Source organism: Talpa europaea (assembly GCF_964194135.1).
Source record: "Talpa europaea genome assembly, chromosome: 12".
Taxonomy (NCBI): Eukaryota; Metazoa; Chordata; class Mammalia; order Eulipotyphla; family Talpidae; genus Talpa; species Talpa europaea.
Genome location: NC_140079.1, coordinates 80688281 through 80711210, shown reverse-complemented (window position 1 = coordinate 80711210; position 22930 = coordinate 80688281). Strand labels below are relative to the sequence as shown.

Here is a 22930-nt window from a genome sequence, read left to right as displayed (position 1 = left end):
ACCTACTGTGGCATCTTGTTCCACAGAATGATGGAATGATGCCAGGCAGAGGTGCCCAGATGTGCGAAGAAGCAAATGCAAAGCAGCAGGTGAGGTCGTTCCACTGCTCCTGCAGCTTCTGTTGTCCCTCTCCAGGTCAACAAGCAGAGGATGGTCATCCCCTACATACCCAGCAAGCATTTTGGGGTCACCATGCGGGGTCACCGCCTGCATCTGACCACTGACTTTGAGCTGGTCGTCAGCTTCGATGGAATAAACAATGCAGGTAGCTGAAAGGCAGGGAGGTGCAGAAGGGTGCTTTGCAATGAGAGGGAAAGCACACCTTAGATAGATCAAGTGTGGTGAGGCACCCAAAAGTGGGTGGGGAAAAGAAGTCTCACTTCTAGATGCTCCTGCCTCTTGCAGTCATCTCCTTGCCTGGCACGTACGAGGGGCTTGTGCGCGGCCTGTGTGGGAACTTTGACAAGAATATGACAAATGAGTTTATAATGCCCAATGGCGCCCTCACCCAGAATATCAACATCTTTGGCAACAGTTGGGAAGTAAAGAACCAGAAAGAACTTGCCCGCTTCTCCAGGTGAGAGAACTGGGTCTCTTAGCAGGAGGCTCAGGCCCAGAAGATGAGCAATCACCCAATATCTGTCCACACCCACTTACCCCCAGAGCCTCTGCAGAAGAAGAAATGGAGGGTGGGGGCCCAAATAGCCCTGCCCTGCGCTTCCAGACTCCCTGTCTTCTCATATTGACTGTGGGGCACCTGCCCTATGGACTCCAATCTGTGCCCATGCCCTTCCTTTCTGCTCCCTCCCCAAGTTCACAGTCCTCAGGGCCTCAGCTGGCCCCTCAATTGTCTCTGCCCCAGGGCCATAAGGGAAGAGAAGGACGAGCAGGAGAAGGGAAAGGAGCCAGACTCCCATGTGCCGGGATGCAGCATGGAGCAGCTGGCACTCATCAACCGCACCCAGGGGTGTACGGTGCTGGTAGATCCCCATGGCCCCTTTGCTCCCTGTCACCAGAAGGTGGCCCCCGAGCGCTTCCAAGAGTGAGTCAGGGGCCCAGGACCATGACCATCTTGAGGTCCCACTGCCTGTTCTCTGATGTCTCTGTTCTCTGGCTCACTTCTTTCTGTGGCTTTGGTTCCTTGCTATCTCCCCACCCCCAATGGCCCCCAGCGGGCCCACACTCTCTCTCTCTCTCTCTCTCTCTCACACACACACTGCTTCTCTGCTGGGGCTTCCATGCCTCTTCCTCTCTGACAGTCCCCCAACTGGCTGGCTGTGTCTGACTGTCCCTCATGCCCCCACCCCACCCCACCAGGCACTGTGTATTTGATCTGTGTTCCACCTGGAACCCCAAAGAACAGGAGGAGCTGCGCTGCCAGGTCCTCAGTGGGTATGCCGTCATCTGCCGGGAGGCTGGCATCACCCTGGCCAGCTGGCGGGACTATTCGCATTGCGGTGAGGCACTGACATTCCCCAGCAACTGGCCCTGACCCCTACCACCATTTCAGCACCTTGCTCAGCTCCAGGCCCTACCATGGGCTACACCTGTTTTAGTTTCTCCATTCCCTCAACTCTCTCATGTTAACTTCTCATGTTAACTTCTTGCGATCTTACCCCTTCTCTGTCCCTCCCTGGGACGCCTCATCCACCTGCTTCTTCTTCCCAAAGCCCACCTTTGGTCCTCCAGCTCCCTTCACATGCCTGCTCTTCTGGCTTCCTTCCTGACACCCCTTCCAGCTTCCAGCCCCACGGTCCCCATACCTGTTTGGCAACCCCAGCCCGGCCACTCTCTGACTAAGACTCTGTCCCCTCAGCCTTGGCATGTCCAGCCAACACTGTCTATCAGAGCTGTATGACACCCTGCCCGGCCTCCTGTGCCAGCCTGGTGGCCCCCAGGGACTGCCAGGGCCCCTGTGTGGAAGGTTGTGCCAGTCTCCCTGGCTACATCTACAGCGGTGTTGAGAGCCTCCCCCCGGCTCGCTGTGGCTGCACCAACAATGGCATTTACTACCAGGTCTGGGCTGGGAGCGGGACGCCCTGGGGGAGTGGAGGTGCAGAGAGCCAGGCCGGAAACCATCAAGAGAGCCCTTCCTCCCAGCTCCCTCTCCCTTTTCCAGCAAGGTGACAGCTTTGTGACTGAGGATTGCTCTCAGCGCTGCACCTGTGCCAGCTTGGAGGTCCTGCTGTGCGAGCCCCTCAGCTGCAATGTGGGGGAGATCTGTACCCTAGGGAACCTCTCCCGTGGCTGCTTCCGAGGTGAGCCTGACCACCCCTTGGCTTCCAGCCGTGCCTCTACTCCAAGGGGTCCTGGATTAGATAATCCCTCCTGGTCCTGTGCCTGGGATCCTCCCCATCAGTGTCAGGAGGGCAGTGCCTTTCATCCCATGCCTTCTCCCATTGCGGCAGGGGCGACGGCAGAGGTCACCTGCTGTCCACCAACTACCTTGCTGGGTCTTTTCCCTCCATTCGCTTCCCAAGATCTTCTTTAGCCCTTAACTCAGCACTAGGTGGTACTCATTCCCATTTTATAGCTAAAACCCAGGAAGATCAGAGAGGGTAAGCAATTTCCTCAGAGCCTAGGGGCAGTGAATGCAGAACCAGGACTGGAGGCCAGGATGGGATCCTTGGTCAGACTCATTTAGCTGCTGCATTCTTCCCTAAGGTCCCAGCCCCCCCCTTTCCCTTATTTTGGGGTTCTTCCCAGAACCCCCTCCCAACCTTCTCCTCCATCATTACAGAAAGTCCATGTCTAGAGAACCCGTGTCAGAATGATGGACGGTGTCGGGAGCAGGGAGACCACTTTATCTGTGAGTGTGAACTTGGTTATGGGGGAAACCTCTGCATGGAGCCTCGGGATGTGCCACCCCCCGCAAAATATGCAACAGGTAGATAATTTATAATAATGTTCTAATATATGTCGTATAACATAATGTCACGATTCCTGGAAATTCCCAGGAGCAGAGAGCCCATATGGATCTCAAAGCCCATATGCCCTTTCTACCCCCATGCTCTGGCATCTGCTCTCTGAACCCCAGCTCCCTTCTGTGATCCAGATGCCCGGCCCTGATGTTAGATCCCCCATCCTGTATCTCTCCAAGTGTCTCTGAAAACTCTAACTCCCTCCAGTCTCTGGGCCAGTGAGTCCCCAAATTTATCTTTTGCCTGATTTGGGAGGCAGGGCAGGTGAGGTGGGGATTGCCCATTTAAAATTCCATTGTGGGACTTACCCCCAGAGATCTAGGTTCATACTCAGTGGGTCACTCACATGAGTTACTCTAGGACTCTTCTTCAAGAAACACTGGCTAGTCTCTAGGGGACCAGCTAGATGAACATCCCCCTATAAAGCTTATGAGAATTGTGAGCCCACAACAGAAAAAGGGTTCCTGGTAGGGGTGAGGGGTAGCGCTAAGGCCTTGAAACCCCTGGGGGCGGGTAGACTAGCCACACACAGCAACTTAGTTCCTTCTGGTGGAGACCAGGACTGAAAGAGGGTGTCTCCCCCACTCCCAACCTCCTCCTCTTCCTATTTCTATTCCCCACACCCCAGAAGGATCCAACTTGGTAACCATCCTGCTGGGAATGGTGGTGCCAGCAGCAGTCATGGTGTTGGCAGTGATTGGAGAATGCAAGAAGAGGATGAGGAGGTAGGTTTTGGGAAAGAGGATGAGGAGGGATGGGTGTGGGTGAGTAAACATGGGGAGTGGATGCCGACTCTTGTGTGTTCCCCAGGGTCCCTAGGGAGAAAATGCAAAGCAAGGATAGAAACGGGCTGGTAGACTCAGGTGAGAGCTCACCCTGGCAGCTGAGCCTAGGTGATGTGGAGGTAGGTGGAGGTCAGTCAGCCTCTAACACAGATTTTTCTGCTTTCTCTCCAGATTTTGTGCCAGAGAGTGCCTTTACCCAGTTTTAATTTGTCCTCAAAAAAAAAAAAAAAGATAAAATAAAATAATTTATTTTTGACATGTGACTTTCCAAGATTATGGTAGGGGGGAAGGTCTGTGAGGTAGATCTTGGGGAGAGAAATAGGGAGATAAATGGGGATCGATAGGAAGGCTAGTCTGGGTACCCTGCAAAATGTTCAAAGAGGTAGGAAACTGACGTGGAGATCTAGCCCTAAGAAAAAGCTGGGTGGGGTGGGCATTTAGCTTTGAATATAGGAGACAAGTCTCTACTCCAGAAACCTCAGTTCTTAGCTGCTGCATTCTTCCCTGAGGTTCCCACCCCTTGAGTTCCCCAAGTGGGTAGTGAAAGGTGATTGAGGAGTTTTAAATTTCTGATGAGAGGAACTGCTGGGTAGAAGCCAAGGATGAAGAATGTGGCTCTTTCCCAAGGGTTAACTGGCCTGTGACCCTCTAGGAAGTGTCCCCCCGAGTCTTCTGCTACCACCCATTTTCCAAGGGAGCCTAAATCTACCAAGGTAATGGGGGGTGGGGCCTGGGGGATAGCTGGCACAGTAGTTTTGCATTCCATCCTGGAACCGACCTGAGAACCTCAGCCTGAGGCCAAAGGGCAAACATGCCGACCCACCCCCAGTAGGATATGCCTCCCACCAGGCTGGTCCTTGCTTGGGATGGAGGTTGGGGAGTGGGGCTGGGACATCCTGCTAGGTATTGACTGAAAGGAGACTGCCAACTGTATGGGGGTGGGGAGGTGTCAGGATGCCCTTCACCCAGAGTTTGATCCTTTGCCTGTTTCCATCTGTGCTCTGCTCTTTTGAACTGTGCCCCTCCTCTCCAGCTAAGGCCACCTTATCTACCCCAGATGTCAGGTTGGCAGTGGAAAGGGTGGTCCACACCAGCACTCTCCTGACAGATCCCCTCCATCCTCAGTGGGACCAAGTTGCTCCCAATACCTCTTGGGTGTACAAAGTATGGGCAATGTGTCATTGAGGAAACAGAGAGAAAATTCCAAAATATTAGGGACTCCAGAAGAGGGCAGTAAAGGCAGTTGGGGACAGGGCCACTATTAAGGTTCTGAGGTGCACAAGAGGCAAAAGCCTTGGTAGGGAATCCTGCACTGGCCCCAATTCGACAACAGGGGGCAACCAAGCTGCAGAAACAAAGCTGGCGCAAGCCAGCCCTGCCCCTGTGGGTGTCCCAGAAGAGGGTTGGGGTTGGGGGTGGGGGGTGTGGAACACAGAGAACTGAGATGACAAAAAGACAGCCGGGCAGTTTGAGCAGGAGACTGACCCCATCCTCTTCCTGTTTGGGAGACATCTGGATGGGGGGAAGGCACAGGTGGTTTCCCCCCACTCTTTCCAAGAGGCTGAGAGAACCTGCCTGGGCAGCATCTTGAAAGAGGGAATTGTACTCCCAACCCAGGCCAGCAGCTCTTTGTGTGTGAATGTGTCTGTCTGCACACGTGGGGGGCCTGTCCTCCACCCCAGCTCTCTGCCCCTCCCCCACAGCCAAGGCAGACTCCCCTTTTGCCTCTAAACCAACCCCATCTGTCAACATCTGGTCAACATCTGCCTTCTTCTGGACTGGACCCCCCCAGCCCAGCTGATGCCCCCCACACTCTCTCAGGGGGCTGCAGGGCAAGGTTGTGAGCTCAAGGCCTCCCCTGCCCCACACAGCCCCTCTCCAGGGTTAGGGAACCAGGGCAGGGAGGGGGGCAGCCCTCCCCGGAGGTGCCTCAGGCTCTTGGCATAGCCAACTAGAGCTGTTAGAAGCAGCTGCCAATGACTCATCTCCACTGCCCCCACCCCACCACCTCAAACACACCCTGGGGCTGGGAACCAAGCACCCCCCCGCACACACAGCCCTGTGTCAGACCTCTGACCCTCTTAGTTGGGCTCGCTGAAAGGTCCCCCATGCCTAGACCCATTCTCAGGAGCCTGTTCCACCCCCCATTCCCAATCACCCCAGACTGAGATACTTCCCATTTTTTTTATTTATATAAAAACAAAAGTTTTAAATATAATTTAAGAGCCCCTCCAAGCACCGGTGTCTGTCTCTGACTTCCACCACCACCTCGCTCCTCATATTCCCTCATGGACACAGGGTGGGGGAACCTGGGAGGAAGGGAAGTATCTGGGGGTTGTGGCGTGACCAAGGCACTGTTCAGGAAACGGGCACCACGATGGGTCCCTGTTTCAACGTGGGCAAAGGAGGCAACAATGAAACAGGTCCCTTCCACACAAAAAGTTAGGACAAGGAAGTTAAAAAAAAACAAAACAAACACAAATGAAAAAAAGGGAAGGAACAATAAAACCAAAACCAAAAAATAAAACTCAAAAGCCTTCAATATGAAGGCAGCAGAAGGGGGAAGGGCATTTACAAGGGAAGTGAGTTCGGTGGAGACAGCAGCAGGTTGGGACACCCAAGTCCAATGACTTTGTCACTGGGTCTCGACACCCCTTCCTGCCTCCCTTGGCTGCACTCCATTCCCGAGCTCGCAGGCTAGTCACCCTCCTCTCTTTGGTCTGTAGGATCTGCAGGGCCCCATGGCCCCTCAGGGTGAGGGAGACACCTGGGGCCGGCCCTAATTGGAGATCAGAGAGAGGCTGTGGGGGGCACGCCCAACCCTCTTAAGAGGAAGTTGGCAGACTATGGGCGTGTCCTTTTCTCTCAACAAACCCCATCCTGGGTGTGGGGTTTTCTGCCTGGGGATACACGTCACTTCTACATACCCCTATGGCAGAATCCCTAAATCCTCTCTCTCCAAATTGCCAACTCCCCATCCCCACAGATTCAAAGTGCAATCCAGTGGGGCACAGGGGTAGGGGCCCTTGGTTCCCTACCCGACTGCCCCAGGAAGCCAGGGAGCTGTGTCCCCGGCATGGGAGTTCTCGTCGCTCCAGAGCTGGGGGGCCAGGTCCGGAGTTGCAGGTCAGTACTGGGGGGCTGGTCCTCCAGACCCGCCTTGGCCTCCAGGCTTGGCCTGTGACTTCATGTGCTGGACACTGGCCAGGATTTTCTTCTGGTGTCCTGCCAGAGTGACTCCAATTCGGAGCAGGTCCCTGGGGAAGAATTGTGAGCTAGGTGAGGCCAGAGGGCTCCAGCAGGGGCTTCTCCTAGCTTAGCTCCAGAAACCTGTCCAGCCTCAGGGTATCACTCTACCAGGAAGGCCAGCAGGCAAGGGGGCAAAGGTGAATAGTTGCTGGGCAAAGGATTTAGGAGCCAAGCCCATGAGGTGGTCGTAGTCGGGGGGAAGGAGACTAGGTGTCACGGGCAGGAACGAAAGGAACCAGGCAGAGGTGGGAGGTAGGGGCTGCGGCCTGGATGCTGGAGCAAGGATTAAGGAAAGGCAGAGGATAATCGGAGGAGAGGAACCTAAAAGGAAAAAAGCCCAGAAACTGAGGTTGGGGAAAAAGGCTACGCAGATTGCTTTAGAGGACAAAGAAGTCAGAAGAAAAAGGCCAGAGAGAGAAGAGCGGAGTGAAGAAAGATTAAAACTGCCCCCACCGTTCCCATCCACCAATGCCTGAAAACTGTGATAAAGGAAAAAAGAAGAACTGGTAATGGGGAGCAAAAACCTGTGTCAAGGCCCATCTGGGGCGAGTTGGGGAGGAGAGCACCCAAGCCTGCTGGGCAGACGGGCCTGCAACCTGCCCTGCCAGGGACAGGGCTGCCAGGACCCTCTGCTTCCAGATTCCTACTCTAGTTCTGTTATTCAGACCTGGGGCCAGAAGAGACCTTGAAAGAGAAATGGGCAGAGAGGAGACCAGAGACAGGCCAACTAGGGAAAAACAGAATTTGGAGGCGCTGGAATCATAAAACCATTTAGCATTAAAGCTGGAATGGATCTCCAAAACCCAGTCCAACCTTCTCCTTTTATGGATGGGAAAACATCCAGAGTTGACACGTTGTTAATGTGAGAGAGAGCAGGGTTTGGAATGTAGATAGATGCACAAAGATAGAGATTTCAGGCAGGGAGCAACATGGCTGAGGCTGCGGTGGCCCAAGAAGGGGGCACAGCTGGAAGATGGATCCCCTGGGCTCTAAGCCTCAGCAGTAGTTTCTGCTTTGGGGGTTCTTCCAGGCCTGGTGTGGAGTCAATTACTTAGTGTTACTCCACTGAAAAAAGAGTTGGCACCTGGAGTTGACCCCAAAGCCCCCCATCTGAATCTGTGGGCCTGCCCCCAAGGCGCCCCTCTAGCTGTTCGGTCTCACTCCCACCTCCAGCTCCTGCCACTTACTCTGCGGAGATCTGGCTGACAAGCTCAAAAGAGCCAAACCCAGCAGCTGCAAAACTTTCTTCATATCTTCCCATCTTGATAGCACGAAGCCACTCACCCACAGAACCAAAAGCTGAGTAGTGAGGCTGCCGCTGATCCAGCAGTGGGTGTGAGGCCCTGGGAGGCAAGGATGGGGAGGATTCCCTGAGTACCAAGGCTGTGTCCGTTGGGGAAGAAGTTGAGCCTAGCCTTAGAGAGGTGTGCAGGCACCACCCACATGCCAGCCGGGGGACCAACAGTTCTAAGGATGGGGTAAAGGAAGCTGTCGCAAAGCACGATCTCTCTGGGGTCCTCACCCGCCATTCTCCCTGGCCACAATTTTGAGGCTAGCAGGGTTCCGGATCATCTTGTCGAGGGCGCTGACCACCTGGGGGAAGCGAGGCCGTGCGTTCCGGTCCTTCTGCCAACAGTCCAGCATGAGCTGGTGCAGGGAGGTTGGGCAGTCTGGGGGTGGGGGCAGCCGGTAGTCTTGTTCAATGGCATTGATCACCTGCAGGGACAGGGAGAAGTATGAAGTGAGGATGTCCAAGGAGAATGAGGGTGCCAAGGACCCCTCAAGGAGGCTGAGATACTGGGACGGTCACATAGCCCATTCCTGCTGGCAGATCTAAGGTCCTCCTGGTCAGGGCCTAGGCTGGCTGTGACTCGACAACCCGGCAGCCCAAAGACTATGATTTAGACGTGTAACCTCCCAAACCTGTCCTCCATCTCTCTGTCCTTTTGTGATAGACACGCTGTATCAGAATCTTGGATACAGAGATCAGGTCTCCTTTGTGCCACCCTTACCATCCCAAGGATCTAGCAGTAGTGCGCTCTCTAGAACACCACGCCCCCCTCTCAATATCACAGATGAAGAACATTCCAAGCTTGGCAGGCCCACGGAACACTTACATCCTGATTGCTCATATCCCAGTATGGCCGTTCCCCGAATGACATGACCTCCCACATCACTATCCCATAACTCCAGGCATCACTGGCAGACGTGAATTTCCGGAAAGCGATAGCCTCAGGGGCTGTCCATCGGATGGGAATCTTTCCTCCCTATAGATGGGGGAAGAAAAGGTGAGTTGAGGGACTCACCGGACCCGGGCACTGCGCTCACCTTTGCCTTTCCCCCAGTCCACCTCTCTTTATTGGACCCATGCACCCAGCTCCCCAACACTGTTCTCTTTCTAGATACCCAAAAGTCAGGTTCCCAAAGCTGACCACCCCCTTCTGTGGTCTGCTCCTATACTGTGTTCCTGGACAAGCCTCACCAGAGAACTAGTATAGGTGGGATCAGAAGAGTTCTCCTCCAGGAATCGGGAAAGGCCAAAGTCAGAAACTTTGCAGACAAGGTTGCTGTTGACTAAGATGTTGCGGGCAGCCAGGTCTCGGTGGACGTAGCTCATCTCAGCAAGGTACCTCATGCCTGAGGCGATGCCCCGTAGCATGCCCACCAACTGGATGACTGTGAACTGTCCGTCATTCAGCTGGAAACCAGACAAGGGAGAGGGAGAGAGGCATGGTTCAGACAGCTCACCACCGTTCCTCCTGCCTTCTACGTTCTAAGCCACTCATACCACTTCCAGCTTATCCCGTGCTCACCCGAAGGGCGGGCCTGTCAAATTCCCAGGTAAGCCCTGCTCTTTTCTCTCACACTGAGTTCGCTTAATTCTTGTGATAGTATCATGACGCAAGGCTCTTTCGTTCCTTTTTCGGATATGTGCACCCAGTCTCTCTTAATTAGATTGTAAGAAGATATTTAAGCCTTTTCTTTTATTTCATCTAGTACATTAGTGCAGCTTTAGGTCCAGGAAATACTCAACAAATGCTTTCCAGCTAATACACAATTTTTACTTCACCGCAACACAGTTCTGATTGTTAGCAGTCTGCTGAGCTACCCAGCTACAGGTGGAGACGCATTTGGGCTGATCCAGGCACAATCTCACTCAGACCTTGAGCCAACTGTGTGCAGTATGCAAGAGAACAGTCAGAAATCAGGGCATGATCAGAGAGCGCCAAAACCAACATCTAAAACTCAACCTTGACAGAGTTTGCTCTCACCCAGCAGTCACGGATGGTTAACTAATCCCATTTTCTGGATTCTGCTAGGACACAGGGGCCCCTTAGACACAGAATCCAAGCACTGAATTTTGAATGTCTCCTCCAGAACTCTTATCTCAGTTCCTGGAAACACTGATGCCAGATTTTCAGGGTCTACAGCCCTTTGAGGGTCTGTGATTCCTCTCTTTCCCTCACCCACCACTTACAACCCATCAGTAAGTTTTACTGGCCCAGCTCCCAAAACATATCCCAAATCTAACCACTTCCTCACACCCCTACTTCGTGCCCCACAGCCTTCACGACTTCAAGTCTCCTCATTGCCCCTGGCTCCCGATGCTGTTCTGTGGCACCTGACAAAGGTATCTCCTTAAACCATCTCATTCTCCTATCAACCCCCTCCAAAGGCTTCCCTTCAACTCCAAATCCTGACTAAGGCCATGAGGTCCACATAGTCTGACTACCACCTATGACATGACCTACCATCACACCCACACCTGCCTTTCTGTTTCCTGAACATGCTGAGTTCCTGCCCACCTCTGGGTCACTACTCTCTGCCCTGAATAAGCTTCTCCTGCAGTGTGCTCCTTGCTGCCTCTTTCACATCTACCCAAATGCCATCTCTCCTAAAACAGAGCCCTCCCGCTCCCTGCAATGGAACTTTGTCCAGTACAATTGGAACATACTCCTGACCACAAGGGAGAGCCAGACCATCACCCCACCACTCCAGGGTCTGCCTCAGCACCACTCTATGGGGTCCCCCATAGCCTGTGTCTCCCAATGGGAAGCCACATCAAGTATACAACATCCCCTGATGTGGGCTGAGCACAAATGTTTACTTTTGAACTTATCAAATCATTAGATACAGCCTCTCTTAAAGAGACACAAGCTAAAAAACCCCATTGGGGAGGCCTCCCTGGTGGCGCAAGGGGTTAAGTCACAGACTATGAAGCAATCCACAGCCATTGCAGCATGAGTTGGATCCCCAGCCAAGGAGGTGACCCACGTGATGCAGCAGACCTCTCCTGTCTCGCCTGCTGCTCCCCTCAGCAGTGTATTTCAGTCAGTCTGCCTGTTCTGTTCCCCATTCTGTCTCTGGCGAATCCTCTCATCCCCCCACACCTCTGGCCTATACCCTAGTTCTTGAATGTATAAACAAATAAATCTTAAAAAAAAAAAAAAAAAACATTGGGGAGAAGCTGATAAATTCTGCAGGCAAGTCATTCAAGGGGAAATGTGGCCCAACTCTTCAACATAAGAAAAGGAACTTTCCTGGATTTAGAAATGGCTCAAAAAGATGACCACCAGGTACAACGCTTGATCCTGAACTGGATCCTGGTTTGAATAAAGCAGTAATGGGCCTCCCTGGTGGCACAAGGGGTTAAGATGCTACAGATGAGTAAAGCAGCAGTAAGGGACAATTTGAGGACACCTGGGGGAATGTGAATATTGACTGGGGTTAGATGATATCAAAGAACCATTAATTCTGTTAACTGCAATGTTACTTTGTTGTGTAGGAAAATGTTCCAATTAAAAAAAAAAAGGACAGTCTGGGATTTCGACACCAAAAAAATTTTTAAAAGCACAGTAAGGGGCCTCCCCGGTGGCACAGCGGTTGAGCGCTGGGTTGCGAAGCTGCCCGCAGCCTCTGCAGTGCCGGTTCGATCCCCGGCTGCTCCCCAGCCACTGGCCACCGGAGGAGGGTCCCACATGGCGCGCAGACCTCTCCTGCCACCCGCTGCTCCCCTCAGCAGTGTACTTCGGTCCTTCTGCCTGCTCTGCTTCCCGCTCTGGCTCTGGTGAATTCTCTCACCCTCCCGCGCTTCTGACTGTACCCAATGCTTGTATAAATAAATAAATAAATAAATAAATAAATATTTTTTTTTTTTTTAAAAAAAGCACAATAAAGCTGGGGCCTCCCTTGTGGCCTAGGGATTTAGTCTTAGTGCAATCGAGTTCAATATCGAGCCAAGGAGCTGACCCACATGGCGCAGCAGACCTCTCCTCTCTCACCCCCTACTTCCCTCAGCAGTATACCTCAGCAGATCTTCCTGTTTTGTGCCCCACTCTGTCTCTGGTGAATCCTCTCACCCCCCACACCTCTGGCCTACACCCCAGTTCTTTTACATAACAAATAAGTAAGTAAATAAATAAATAAATCCTTAAAAAAAGAAGCATAGTAAAGTTGGGAAAAAAACCAAAATTCAATAAAACCTGTGTCAAAAATAAATAAGCTCTTTCATCTCCAGCCTGTTTCCATGCCCCTGTTTGATTTTTTTCCTCACTTCTAAAATGGTTTACTTTTTACAAAATCTTGTTGGTTTACTTTCAGTGAGCCAGATGACCCGGTCAGCCTGCCCACCCCCACCCCCTGCCCTCCCCCTCCACAGAGGCACTTTACGCCTGGGCCTAGGACAGTGGCTGGTACATAAGGCGGGGCTTAGGGACAAATGAGGACCCTTCTATATCCCAGGGTCAGCTGGCCCTCTGGAGGTGATCCCCACCACTACCGACCACCAGACCCAGGAGCTCAGCCTCTCCTCAAGGGAGGACAGGAGGAGGGACAGTTGCGTGGGAACCCCCTTATGTCCTGGGCTTTGAGCTGCTGGGCTGAGCTGGGGGAGCACAGGGGGTCAAGGCAGGGGACTCACCCGCAGGAAGGAGTCCAGGGCGCCATTCTCCATGAACTCAGTGAGAATCATGACCGGCACACTGTTAGTGACCACACCTTCCAGACGGATGATGTTGGGGTGCTCAAACTGGCCCATGATGGAGGCCTCGCTCAGGAACTCTCGCCGCTGCCGCTCTGTGTAACCACCCTTCAGAGTCTTGATGGCCACGCAGCTCTCCTTCTTCCCGGGGGCCTTGAGCCGACCCCGGCACACCTCACCAAACTCGCCTTCAGTAAGCATGCGGAGGGTCAGCCTCCTCCGCCCTGCTAGGGCCCTGACTCCCCACCCCCCCATACTCTTCCTGGGGCACCCTCCATTTCCTCTCACCTGCGCCAATCACCTCTTCAATCTTGACGTAGGAGACATCAATCTCTTTTGCAAATTCCCTCACAGCCTCATTCGGGTCTTCGTAAGTGAAGGGGTCAATGTAGACCTTAGTACCTGAGGGATCACCAGGGCCCAGTTAGCCAAGAGGTAACATCCCCCGAACTCAGAGGCTCTGATTCTGACTCCCAGCTCCTGCCCACGCCCCGTTTCCTTCAGGAGAGGGCTACCCACCGTGCCCAATAAGATACTGTCCATGTTTGTCCGAGTACTCAGCTTCTCTCCCGCTGCTCTGCTTCCTGGAGCCAATGGGAAAGAAGCAAAAGGTGAGGCGCGCAGTTCATGTTCCCACAGGGACCACACAGGAATAGGGGAGCAGGGCTCAGGGAAGATTCCAAGTGAAAACGGGATCCTGGAGCATCCAGGGAAGATGGGCCTGGAGCAAGAAGGCAGGTGGCCACCTACACAGGGGCCTCCACATGCCAAGAGTCCTCACCTGAGGCAGAGAACGGCGATGACGATGACCACCAGGACCAGCACCACGCCCACCACCGCCATACCTGCGATCAGGGCTAGCTGCTCCCGCCAGCTCTCATTCTCTGGGGGAAGAAAGAATGGTGAATGAGGAACCTGATGGCCCCCACCCCAGCCAAGAGGAATAGGGCACAGCACAGTGTGGCAGGTGGGGGAGAAGCTGAAGGGCAGGCAGGGTTGGAGGAAGCACAGTGTTTTCTACAGCCCCAAGAGAAAGAGGTGCCACAGAATTAGCAGCGTGAACTCCTCTGAAGTCCTTCAGGGCAAAAGAAGAAGTTTCCCAACCTTATTGCTAGAGCAAGTTATATTTTGTACTGTTAAAAATACTAGACTGCAAAAAAGGCCCAAAAGTTTCCAAAGGCTGACAATGTAAAGGTTTGCAGCCAAGAAGCAGAAGCAGTCCATATGTTTATTGACAGATGAATGGACAAATAAACACGCTATAGCCATACAGAGGAGTATTTTTCACCCACGAAAATCAAAGTCCTAACACATGAGACAAGATGGATGCACCTGGAACACGACCCCAAGGGGACACATAGTGTCTGATTCCACTAGTGAGAAACAGCCAGACTAGGCAAATGTATAGAGACAGATGGTGGATTAGTGATCAGAATGGTGGCTGCCGGAGGGGAGGGCTGTGGGGGGGAGGGTGGACAAGGAGACCGGCGGAAGAGGGACGGACTTCCAGGGATCAATCGAGTCCTGGGGATGGCCTGGGCAGCACGGAGACCCCAGTCAGTACTACTGGAGAGCTCACGCAAAGGCTGCCAAGGGGGTAAATCCTAAAGGCTAACTTTCTATGGGGGCGCCTAGATGTCTCATGATGACCATTTCGCACACTAAATCCCAGTTGGGCGCCTGAAATCAATAAAATCTACATCAACTATGCCTTCATAAAAAAGTGAAAAAATTTAAAAAGGTTATTGTTTTCCAGGGTCTTGGGGACAATTGGGGTGAGATGGAAGAGTTCCTAGGGTCTCTTTTTGGGGTGCTTAAATGACCTTGAATGAATTATAGTGACAGGTGCACAACTCTGAATACATGGAAAAAACACTGAATTGTACATTTTAAATGGGTGTTGTACTGTGTGTGATTCATATCTCAACAATTGGGTCAGTATATTACAACTAACAGGTGTCCCTCATTTAATCCTTGGAACCCTGTGAGAGAGGCCTCATGATATTACCAATTTTTTGGATGAGAGCTGGGGCTTAAGGGTCAAGTGTTGCTAAGGTCACACAGCTGGAAGGTCACTGAACTTCACACCCAGCTGTTGGTTTTGGATTTTACATCCCATGCTCTCCTCGGAGGCCAATATGCCTCACGTTTGAGAGAAAGAGGAGCGTGGGAATGTGACCCCTTGGGGGTCCTGTCAGGGCAGAGGCAAGGTCTCCTGCCTGGTGGGGATCAGTACCCCTATTCACACCCTGCTCCCCCTGCTCACCATCCAGCTGGGTCTGGCTGTGGTGCTCCTGGCCGAAGGGCCCGTAACCAGCCTCAGAGCGTGCCCGCACCTGTACCAGGTAGCTGGCTCCCCGCTTCAGCCCCCGAAGCTCTGCCCGGTTTTCTGACGTCTTCAGGAACCTCACGCTGCTAGGACCCTCCGCACCCTGTTGAAGAGAAAGAGGAAGCTGGTCGTAAGCCAGGGCCCCCAGTTTCTGCTGCTCTTCTGTCTCCTCCATCCTGTGCCCCCATCTTGGTCCTGGAGGGAAGCTGGTGGGGGCCTCGTGCTCACTTATGTGTGCACCATCCTATATGTTTTGCATCTATTATGTCATTTATTTATGCATTTCATTTATTTATGCATATAAGAACTGGGGTGTAGGCCAGAGATGCAAGGTGGGGGGTGAGAGGATTCACCAGAGACAGAGTAGGGAGCAGAACAAGCAGATCTACTAATACACTGCTGAAGGGAGCAGTGGGCGAGACAGGAGAGGTCTGCTGCACCATGTGGGTAGCTCCCTGGCCAGGGATCAAACTCATGCCATGGTGGCTGGAAGTAGCTTGATAGTACTAAGAGTTTAACCCCTGTGCCACCAAAGAAGCCCCTGTTATGTTATTTAATGTTTCCAGCAACTCTGTGGGGTTGGTACTGTTATCATCACCATTTGATTGATGGGGAGACTGAACTCAGAGGCCAAGTGGTTGGCCCAAGATCATACAGTACAGGAGCCGGAATTCACACACCTGCCTGATGCCTACAACAGGTGTCTGGCCCCAGTAGTCTGTCCCACTGAGCAACCCCACTCCAGGGGTGGGACCTGGTCTCACCTTCTCATGATATTTGACTTCATAGTCTAGCACGGCCCCACTGGGTGCCCGGGGAACAGCCCACGCCAGGCTCAAGCTGCTGGGTGATGACCGTGTCACCTGGATGTCAGTCACTGGGGGTGGCACTGTAAGAGACAGGACATGTTGAGGTCCTTCCACATGGTAGGCCTGTCTCTTATGCTTCCCAACTTTTCCTCTGCTGGCTACACTTGTCTTGTCCCTCCAATTGTTGCAAGATTTCTATCTGTTCCCTTTGGCCCCTCCTTGACTCTACAGCCTGCCTTTGCAACCTGCCTCTTACCCTCCATGACTTTACTTTACCTTCCATACTTCATGAGGACCCACTCTGCAGCCCTGCCTATTTTCCTTCAGGCCTTCACACCCCTCGCCTGCCTTTTCCACCAACATCTCTCCCAAGTGACCATGGGCTGCCCCCAGGTCCCACTCTAGCTCACCCTCTCGGTCAGTGGTGACATTCACAGCCTCGAACGGGACAGGTCCGGTGGCTAAGGAGGATACCCCATTCAAGGCGGTGACCTCAAAGGTATAGGTGAAGTCAGGACGCAGTCCACGAACTGCCACCCAGGGGTCTACCAGCTCTCGGGGGCCAGGATCGAAGGTTAGGTCTCCTCCGCAGGGCGTGCAGGAACCTCCAGGGCGGCACTCCCGGCAGCGGAGGGCATAGGTGAGGTCTTCCCGGCCACCTGACTCCAGAGGGGTACTCCACTCCAGACGCAGGGAAGAGCCATTCAAGCGAGAAACCACGCTTCTTGGAGCGGAGGGAGGGGCTGCAGGACAGACAGGTATTCACACTGACTTCTTGTCTTGGCTGGGCAACAGTAAGTGAGGATCAAGAGTGGGAGGAAGGTCTGAGAGGATGGGATGGGGGTTGACCCCAAAAGACACTTACTGGTGCAGGGTGCACCCCGGGGATCTGTGTGGGCTCGGAAGTACCCGATGCGGCACTGACAGATGGGGGAGCCAATGGTGTTGGAGTGGCTGTTGGCTGGACATGGCTGGCAGGAGCCCTCCCCAGAGAGGGGCTTAAAGGTGCCCTGGGAACAGGCTGAGAGAAAGCATTAATCAAAAACATTCCGTGGTTATGTCACCCACACCTCCCTCACATGGCAGGCTGGTGGAATTCAGACTCCACCCACAAGAGTGATTTTCAAACACACACAAGATATACAGGATGAAAAAGGAAACCCAAGTAAGCCCAAATGAGCCAAACATGAAGAAAACAAGTTTGCAACATAGCAATGCATGCATTTTTTTTTTTAAAATTTATTTACTTATGCATACAAGAGCTGGGGTGCAGGCCAGAGGTGCAGGAGGTGAGAGGATTCACCAGAGACAGAGTGGGGAGCAGAACAGGTGGATCCACTGAGATACACTGCTGGGGGGAGCAGCGGGCGAGACAGGAGAGGTCTGCTGCGCCATGTGTGGGTTAGCTCCCTGGCCAGGGATCGAACTCGTGCTGCAGTGGCTGCCGATAGATAAATAGCACTGAGACTTTAACCCCTGCGCCACCAGGGAGGCCCTATGCGTTTCTTTATTAATGAGAGACAGCAGCAGGTCTAATAGCCATTGTAATACTGAAGTGTTGAGCAAAAACAGCATTCTGACATTCCCGCATGTCTGTCTGGCTGAGAAAGCACCCCCCATCTGCATGGGGCTCTAGTTTTATGTCCTGCTATGGCCACTGGGCTCTGCTGCTGAAATTCCATACAAAAGGAGCAGCCAATTTCAGATGGAGATGAATGTAAATAAATAAGTTAACGTTTATCTCTACCAAGATCCACAGATTCCCTACATTCTACCTACAAACCCAGGCTAAGAGCCCCTGCTGCAGACGAAAAGCTAAGCGAGGATTCAGTTAGAGGAAACAGGAGTAGACACCTGATGTCTTAGCCCGCTGAGCCCATCAGGGACTCTAAGGACGGGTAGGCATCCCAGCACAGACTCCACATCCAGAAAGGAGTTGAACGTGGTTAGGAGAAAAAGTGTGGAAGTAAGGAAGAGTTCAGAACTATATTAAAAATAGGCCCTCCAATAACTGAGCACCCGGGATGGGGGGGGGGGAGTTTAAAATGTAAAATTAAGAAGTGGGCAAAGAATGGGGAACAGGACCTTCCCCATATAGATAGGCAAATCAATTCCATGGGGCAGGCGTCAGCCCTCACCTCGGCACTTGGAATTCCCATCGGTGGCCTCGAACCCTGGAGCACAGCTGCAACCAGTGACTGGTGGCCCAGTCCACTGGCCATCCTCCCGGCAGAAGAGACTGAGGCTGGGGCCCGGGGCAGGGACAGCATCTGCCACGCAGCTCCCTGTCACGGATACCACAAGCTCTCGAGGCACGGTCTCCGGGAAGTGGGTGAGGTTCATGATCTGCTGGGCACACTTCTTGTAGAAGAGGTGCAGGGACAACAGGGCCATGCAGGCGCCCTGGTCCTGGAAAGCCAGGTAGAAGCCAGCCTTGGTGAGTGGGCCCAGACGCAGCGTTTTGACATTCACCTTCCCTGTTGCTTCGGCCCCCGGACGCTTCCGAGTCAGGTGCTCAGCAGCGACTGTGTCCACCTGCCAAGTTGGGAAGGAGACTCACTGGTATTGTCCTCTGCTTCCCAAAGACCATGATGGACAGTCTTCTTCTCAGCTCACCCGCTCTCCCTGACCTGCCCAGTTCAAGCTCCAGAACTTTGTATTCGCCTTCTCAATGTACATTTTGCTGTAGGCACCAACATTGTCCCTTAATCCTTGCTAAGATTCTACAGTGTGTGCAGCCTGTTCTGTAGCCCCTTCCCTTTCATTCACTCATTCTACAAACGTACTCAGCACCTAGTCTAAGCTAGGCCTTGGACTCAGTGCCAAGGAAAAAGAAATGAAGGAAACAAGGTCAATTATAAAGTATGATGCGTGCTACTACAGGTGGGACCCCAGGGCTGGGAGCATCAGCAAAAGTGTCCCAGGAAAGACCTTGGAGCTGGAACTTAGAGACAAGTAGGAGCTGGTAGAAGAGGCAGAGGAAAGGCATGCCGGGGCGAGGCATCAGCCAAGGCCCAGGCCAAGACATGGGGGTGTAAAGGGCGAGGTATAGTCGGAGAACAAGGGAAATGTGGGTGACCTGAGTATAGTGGAGTGGAGTGGCAGGATGACCTCCTCTGGGGGCCAAGCGGGCAGCCCAAGGGCCCCAGCCCCACCCTTCTCTGGGGCTGGTGCCCCGGGCACCTGGGTACCTTGATGTAGGGATTCTCCATCCAGGCTGGCGTGAGGGCCGTTGCCGTGTCAGCGTCGCTCTCAAAGTAGAAGACAGTGAAGGTCTCCTTGCACGAGCGCCCAGCACGCGGTAGGGACAGGCACTCGAGCATGGTGAAGCGCAGGGTGGCGTACACGTGGATGGCGCCTCGCCGGGGGACCCAGCTGGTACGCAGCCAGTGGGCCTGGCCGGGGGCTCGCGCCACATCACACACCTCGTAGGTCCGCACGCTATGCTGCTCCTCATCCAGGCCACTCAGCTCCTCCCACTGCGGGAGAAGAGGATCAGCTTGGAGGCCGCTAAGCAGGGAGATCAGTAGAGTCTGCAGTCATCAAGCAAGGAGGGCTTGGCGTGGGGGACACCAGCTTTTGCTACTGCGAGGGAGGGGGGAGGTGGCACAGGAAGCAGGTCAGCACAGGTGTCTTCCTCCCTCTGCTTCCCTCCTCGGGTCTTACCTGCCCGTCCACCTGGGGGAAAGTCACCCACTTCAGATCGGCAGTCTCCAATTTCGTGTTCAGTAGGGTCTCTAAGACAGATACAGATAGTCAGATGCCTGGAAACAGAGATAGGTGAGTCCTCTGAGCTCCAAACAGGAGTCAGGCAGAGGATGAGATGAGAAAGGGAGCAAGTCCTGCCCTCTGCTCCCACCCCACTCCTAACTGCTGGCAGGCTGAGGGCTGCCTCCTCAGGACCCCCAGATCTGGACTCTGGGAATAGCTGGGTGCTGGAGAGAGAGGTGAAAATGCTGGAAGAGAAGGCTAAGTAGCTCAGAAAGCGTTAAACCAGAGCCCTGACCTGGCCCTGACCCCGTTGGTGGGCAAAGGGCTGCTGGGCCTGGACACCCCTCCCTTCAGAACTTGCTACAGCCTCCACACTACCTTCCCCATTCCAAAGTCCTTCCCTTTCCCTTCCCCCACTCTATTCTTCCTGGTCCCCACCCTCTTTTGGGACCAACCGCTCCAATCCTCCAGATTCTAGAAGGTGGGGCTGAGCTCCTGAGGCCCAGCCCTGACCCCCAGCTCCCTCCCCGGCAGCTCGCTGCCATGGGAGGAGGAAGTGCTGGCGCTGGGACCCTGGCCCCTGCCCCACAGAGGCCTCACATCTGGATTTCATTATGGGAAGGAAAAAGGGAGATTTTAGGGGTGTGTTTGTGGGGGGGGTGAACACACCTGGCTCTTGCCTCAGGGGAGGGGTGTCGGGCTGAGGGGCGGGGCTCTGGCAGAAGTGGGGGATTAAGAGAAACTGCACAGCCCCTGGCAGTGGAGGGTGGAGGGAGGCTAGGGGAATCCCCTGGGAGGCCAGGGCAAGGTGGGGGGCAGGAGGCAGGGCCCTGGGAGAAGAGGAGGGCCCCCCTGGGAACCAGTGCTAGCACCTGAGACCAGGGCCCCCCCTCCATCCTGGGGCGACTGCAGGAGAGAAGCGAAGATAGGTGGGTGGGGCAGCCTCCTCCAACAGACCAACACATGTCCAGGTCAGGTTGGGGGTCAGGTGAGACCCCCATTAGCCCGAGGTGAGGCAGGGGCCCCCCTTGGGTGGCAGGAGACAGCGCGACACGCTGGGGACAGGATACGGGTTCTAGGAAGAGGGTGGATGGAGGCTGCAGTCCCCACCCTCCATTGTTCCAGGCTGGATAGTGTTTTCCTGTCTCCAATTTACACACTGTCTGTTTCAGGGCTGTCCTCCGAAAGCCTCACTTTCTCTCATCCTACCTTGGCCGTGCGTGCCTCTGGCTCTTTCTGGTCTGTCAGTTCTCTCCTCTCACCTCTCCATCCACCTCCATTTCTCTTTCTGGCCAATATTACCTCCCCCTCTCCCCGTTTTTTTTTCCCTGAGTCCCACTTTCACCTTGCCTGGGACACCTGGATAAAACCACCAATGCTTACCTCTCCTAAGTCTCAGTCTCTTCATCTGTAAAACGGGGTAACAATACTTCCCACCCGCTGGGTTGTTGGAGCCATGAAAATGTGAATCCCTTAGCACCAGCCTGGGCGAGCACTGGGTAACCTGAATCAGAAGCTCGGCTTGTCCTCTCTGCATCTTTCCTTCCCTCTCATCACACTTGCTCTGGGTGGTTTTCTTTGCTTCTGTCTGCCTTCCGCTCTCCCGTAGCCCTTTTCCCTTCTTTTTCTGAGTCGGACAAGTCTCCCCCCCAACCCCCCACATCTAGCCTTTGATCCCCAGCCCAGAGCAGCGCTGCCCAGCCTGGGGGATAGGGGTTTCTAACTGTCTTTGATTCCTCCTCCTCAGCAGCCCCCCATGGCCCATTCCTTGCAGACCCCTTTGATTCCAGGCAGTGAAGGGGGAGGAGGTAGCTCATTGAAAGGAGATTAGGGCCCTAGAAGGGTCAGAGGGCTCTTGGTTCCCTGGCTAGGGGATGAAGGGAGGAGACAGACTAATGGATGAAGAAATATTTGGGGAGAAGAGAGAAAAATTAGAAATTTATAGACTAATTAGGCTGAGTTCTGGGGACATGGGAGCCATGCAGGTCAGACTCTGCAGGCCTGCAGGGTGGGAGGAAAGCTAGTTAGGACTCATGCAGGGCTGGGGTCTAGATGGCATTTAAAGGGCTGGGTGCAGCCTGGGGAAACCTGGTTGGGGCGGGGGTGGCCCTCGCTGCAGCAGGGGCAGAGGCTTTGCAAGAGATTTGGGGGTTGGAATGTGAGTGCAAGATGTGAGTGCATCCAGCCTGTGGCATCAAGACTCAAGGTGTAAAGGCGCAGCAATGGGGGCAGGGGTAGTTCTCAGGCCTAGCACAAAGTTCTGCGTTGTCTGCATTTGCTCCTCCAGAAACCTTTCCTCGTGTTTGAGGGGCGGTGGGTCAGAAACTTTGAGAAGAGTTTTGACTGTTGAAGGAGACAAGGAAAGGCTGCCAAGGGCGTTTAGAGTCCGGAGAACAACTTGGGGAGCTGGGGAGGAGAAGGTCCGGGACTGAGCTCGACTCCAGCTCTTTTGCCCAAACAAAAGAAAACTCCACTCCCCGCTGGGCCGCCTCCTCCCCGCCCCCTCCCGTCCTAGCACTATTGGTCCAAAGTGTTTGGGGCTGGGGTGCGGGCGCAGGGGTAGAGAGGGGATCGGACCCTCCACTCTGAGGCCCAACTTCGGGGGCTCCAGGAGTGACGGGGGTGCCCCCAACTAAACTCACCTTCTAAAGCAGCCGCAAGCGAAGCCCAGCAGAGCAGAGCTCGGACCTCCATGGCGCCGCCTCACTCCGGTTGGATCCGATCCGAGTTTGGGGGGCGCTAGCCCCCCCAGGTCTGAACACCCCCTGAGCGGGCAGACGCCGACTCCGCGCTCAGGACTCTCAGCCGGGGCCTCAGCGCGGGCCCATGCGGGCGCGCCGGGCACCCGACCGCGGCGCCCAGGTGTGGCCCGGCGTCCCCGCCGCACGCGCGCGCAGGGGGCGTCCTCGCAGTGGCGGCGCCCGACGAGACGTGGCTGGACCTGCGGGTGTCCCCGGGGCTTCGGGGTCTGGTCCTGGCAGGCTGGTGTCGGCCGGCCGCCCGCGGCCTCCCCCGCCCTGGAGGGGCGCAGCTCGCGCCACCGGGATGAGCGCAGTGCGCGCCGGCGGGGAGGGTGGGAGCCGGAGCCGGGACCCGAGCGGGAGGGAGGGCGAGGCGGCGCGGGGCCGGTGGGCAGGGGCTGGGCC

The 22930-nt window shown here is 54.4% G+C and overlaps 2 protein-coding genes across 2 annotated transcripts in view; one reads left to right on the top strand and one right to left on the bottom strand.

The window, feature by feature from the left end:
- The window catches only part of ZAN (zonadhesin), a gene marked incomplete at its 3' end in the record, with an annotated part of 50443 nt that extends 43954 nt beyond the window's left edge, over positions 1 to 6489 (top strand). The window contains exons 54-63 of the mRNA XM_084250157.1: positions 136 to 265; positions 406 to 577; positions 863 to 1042; positions 1318 to 1457; positions 1817 to 2016; positions 2120 to 2258; positions 2741 to 2887; positions 3550 to 3646; positions 3732 to 3825; positions 6433 to 6489. Coding sequence (XP_084106283.1) covers positions 136 to 265; positions 406 to 577; positions 863 to 1042; positions 1318 to 1457; positions 1817 to 2016; positions 2120 to 2258; positions 2741 to 2887; positions 3550 to 3646; positions 3732 to 3825; positions 6433 to 6489 — 1356 coding nt within the window. The remainder of the gene's footprint in view (positions 1 to 135; positions 266 to 405; positions 578 to 862; positions 1043 to 1317; positions 1458 to 1816; positions 2017 to 2119; positions 2259 to 2740; positions 2888 to 3549; positions 3647 to 3731; positions 3826 to 6432) is intronic.
- A 344-nt stretch (positions 6490 to 6833) lies between these two features.
- EPHB4 (EPH receptor B4) lies at positions 6834 to 22478 on the bottom strand (the record flags this gene model as incomplete). Its single annotated transcript, XM_084249612.1, has 17 exons — positions 6834 to 6963; positions 8143 to 8298; positions 8478 to 8671; positions 9073 to 9222; positions 9438 to 9653; positions 12876 to 13123; positions 13224 to 13337; positions 13455 to 13519; positions 13717 to 13819; positions 15202 to 15367; positions 16029 to 16153; positions 16484 to 16816; positions 16939 to 17094; positions 18212 to 18608; positions 19265 to 19552; positions 19740 to 19810; positions 22427 to 22478. 17 exons carry the CDS (start codon positions 22476 to 22478, stop codon positions 6834 to 6836), a joined length of 2964 nt encoding a protein of 987 aa, XP_084105738.1.
- Between the last annotated feature and the right edge of the window lie 452 nt (positions 22479 to 22930).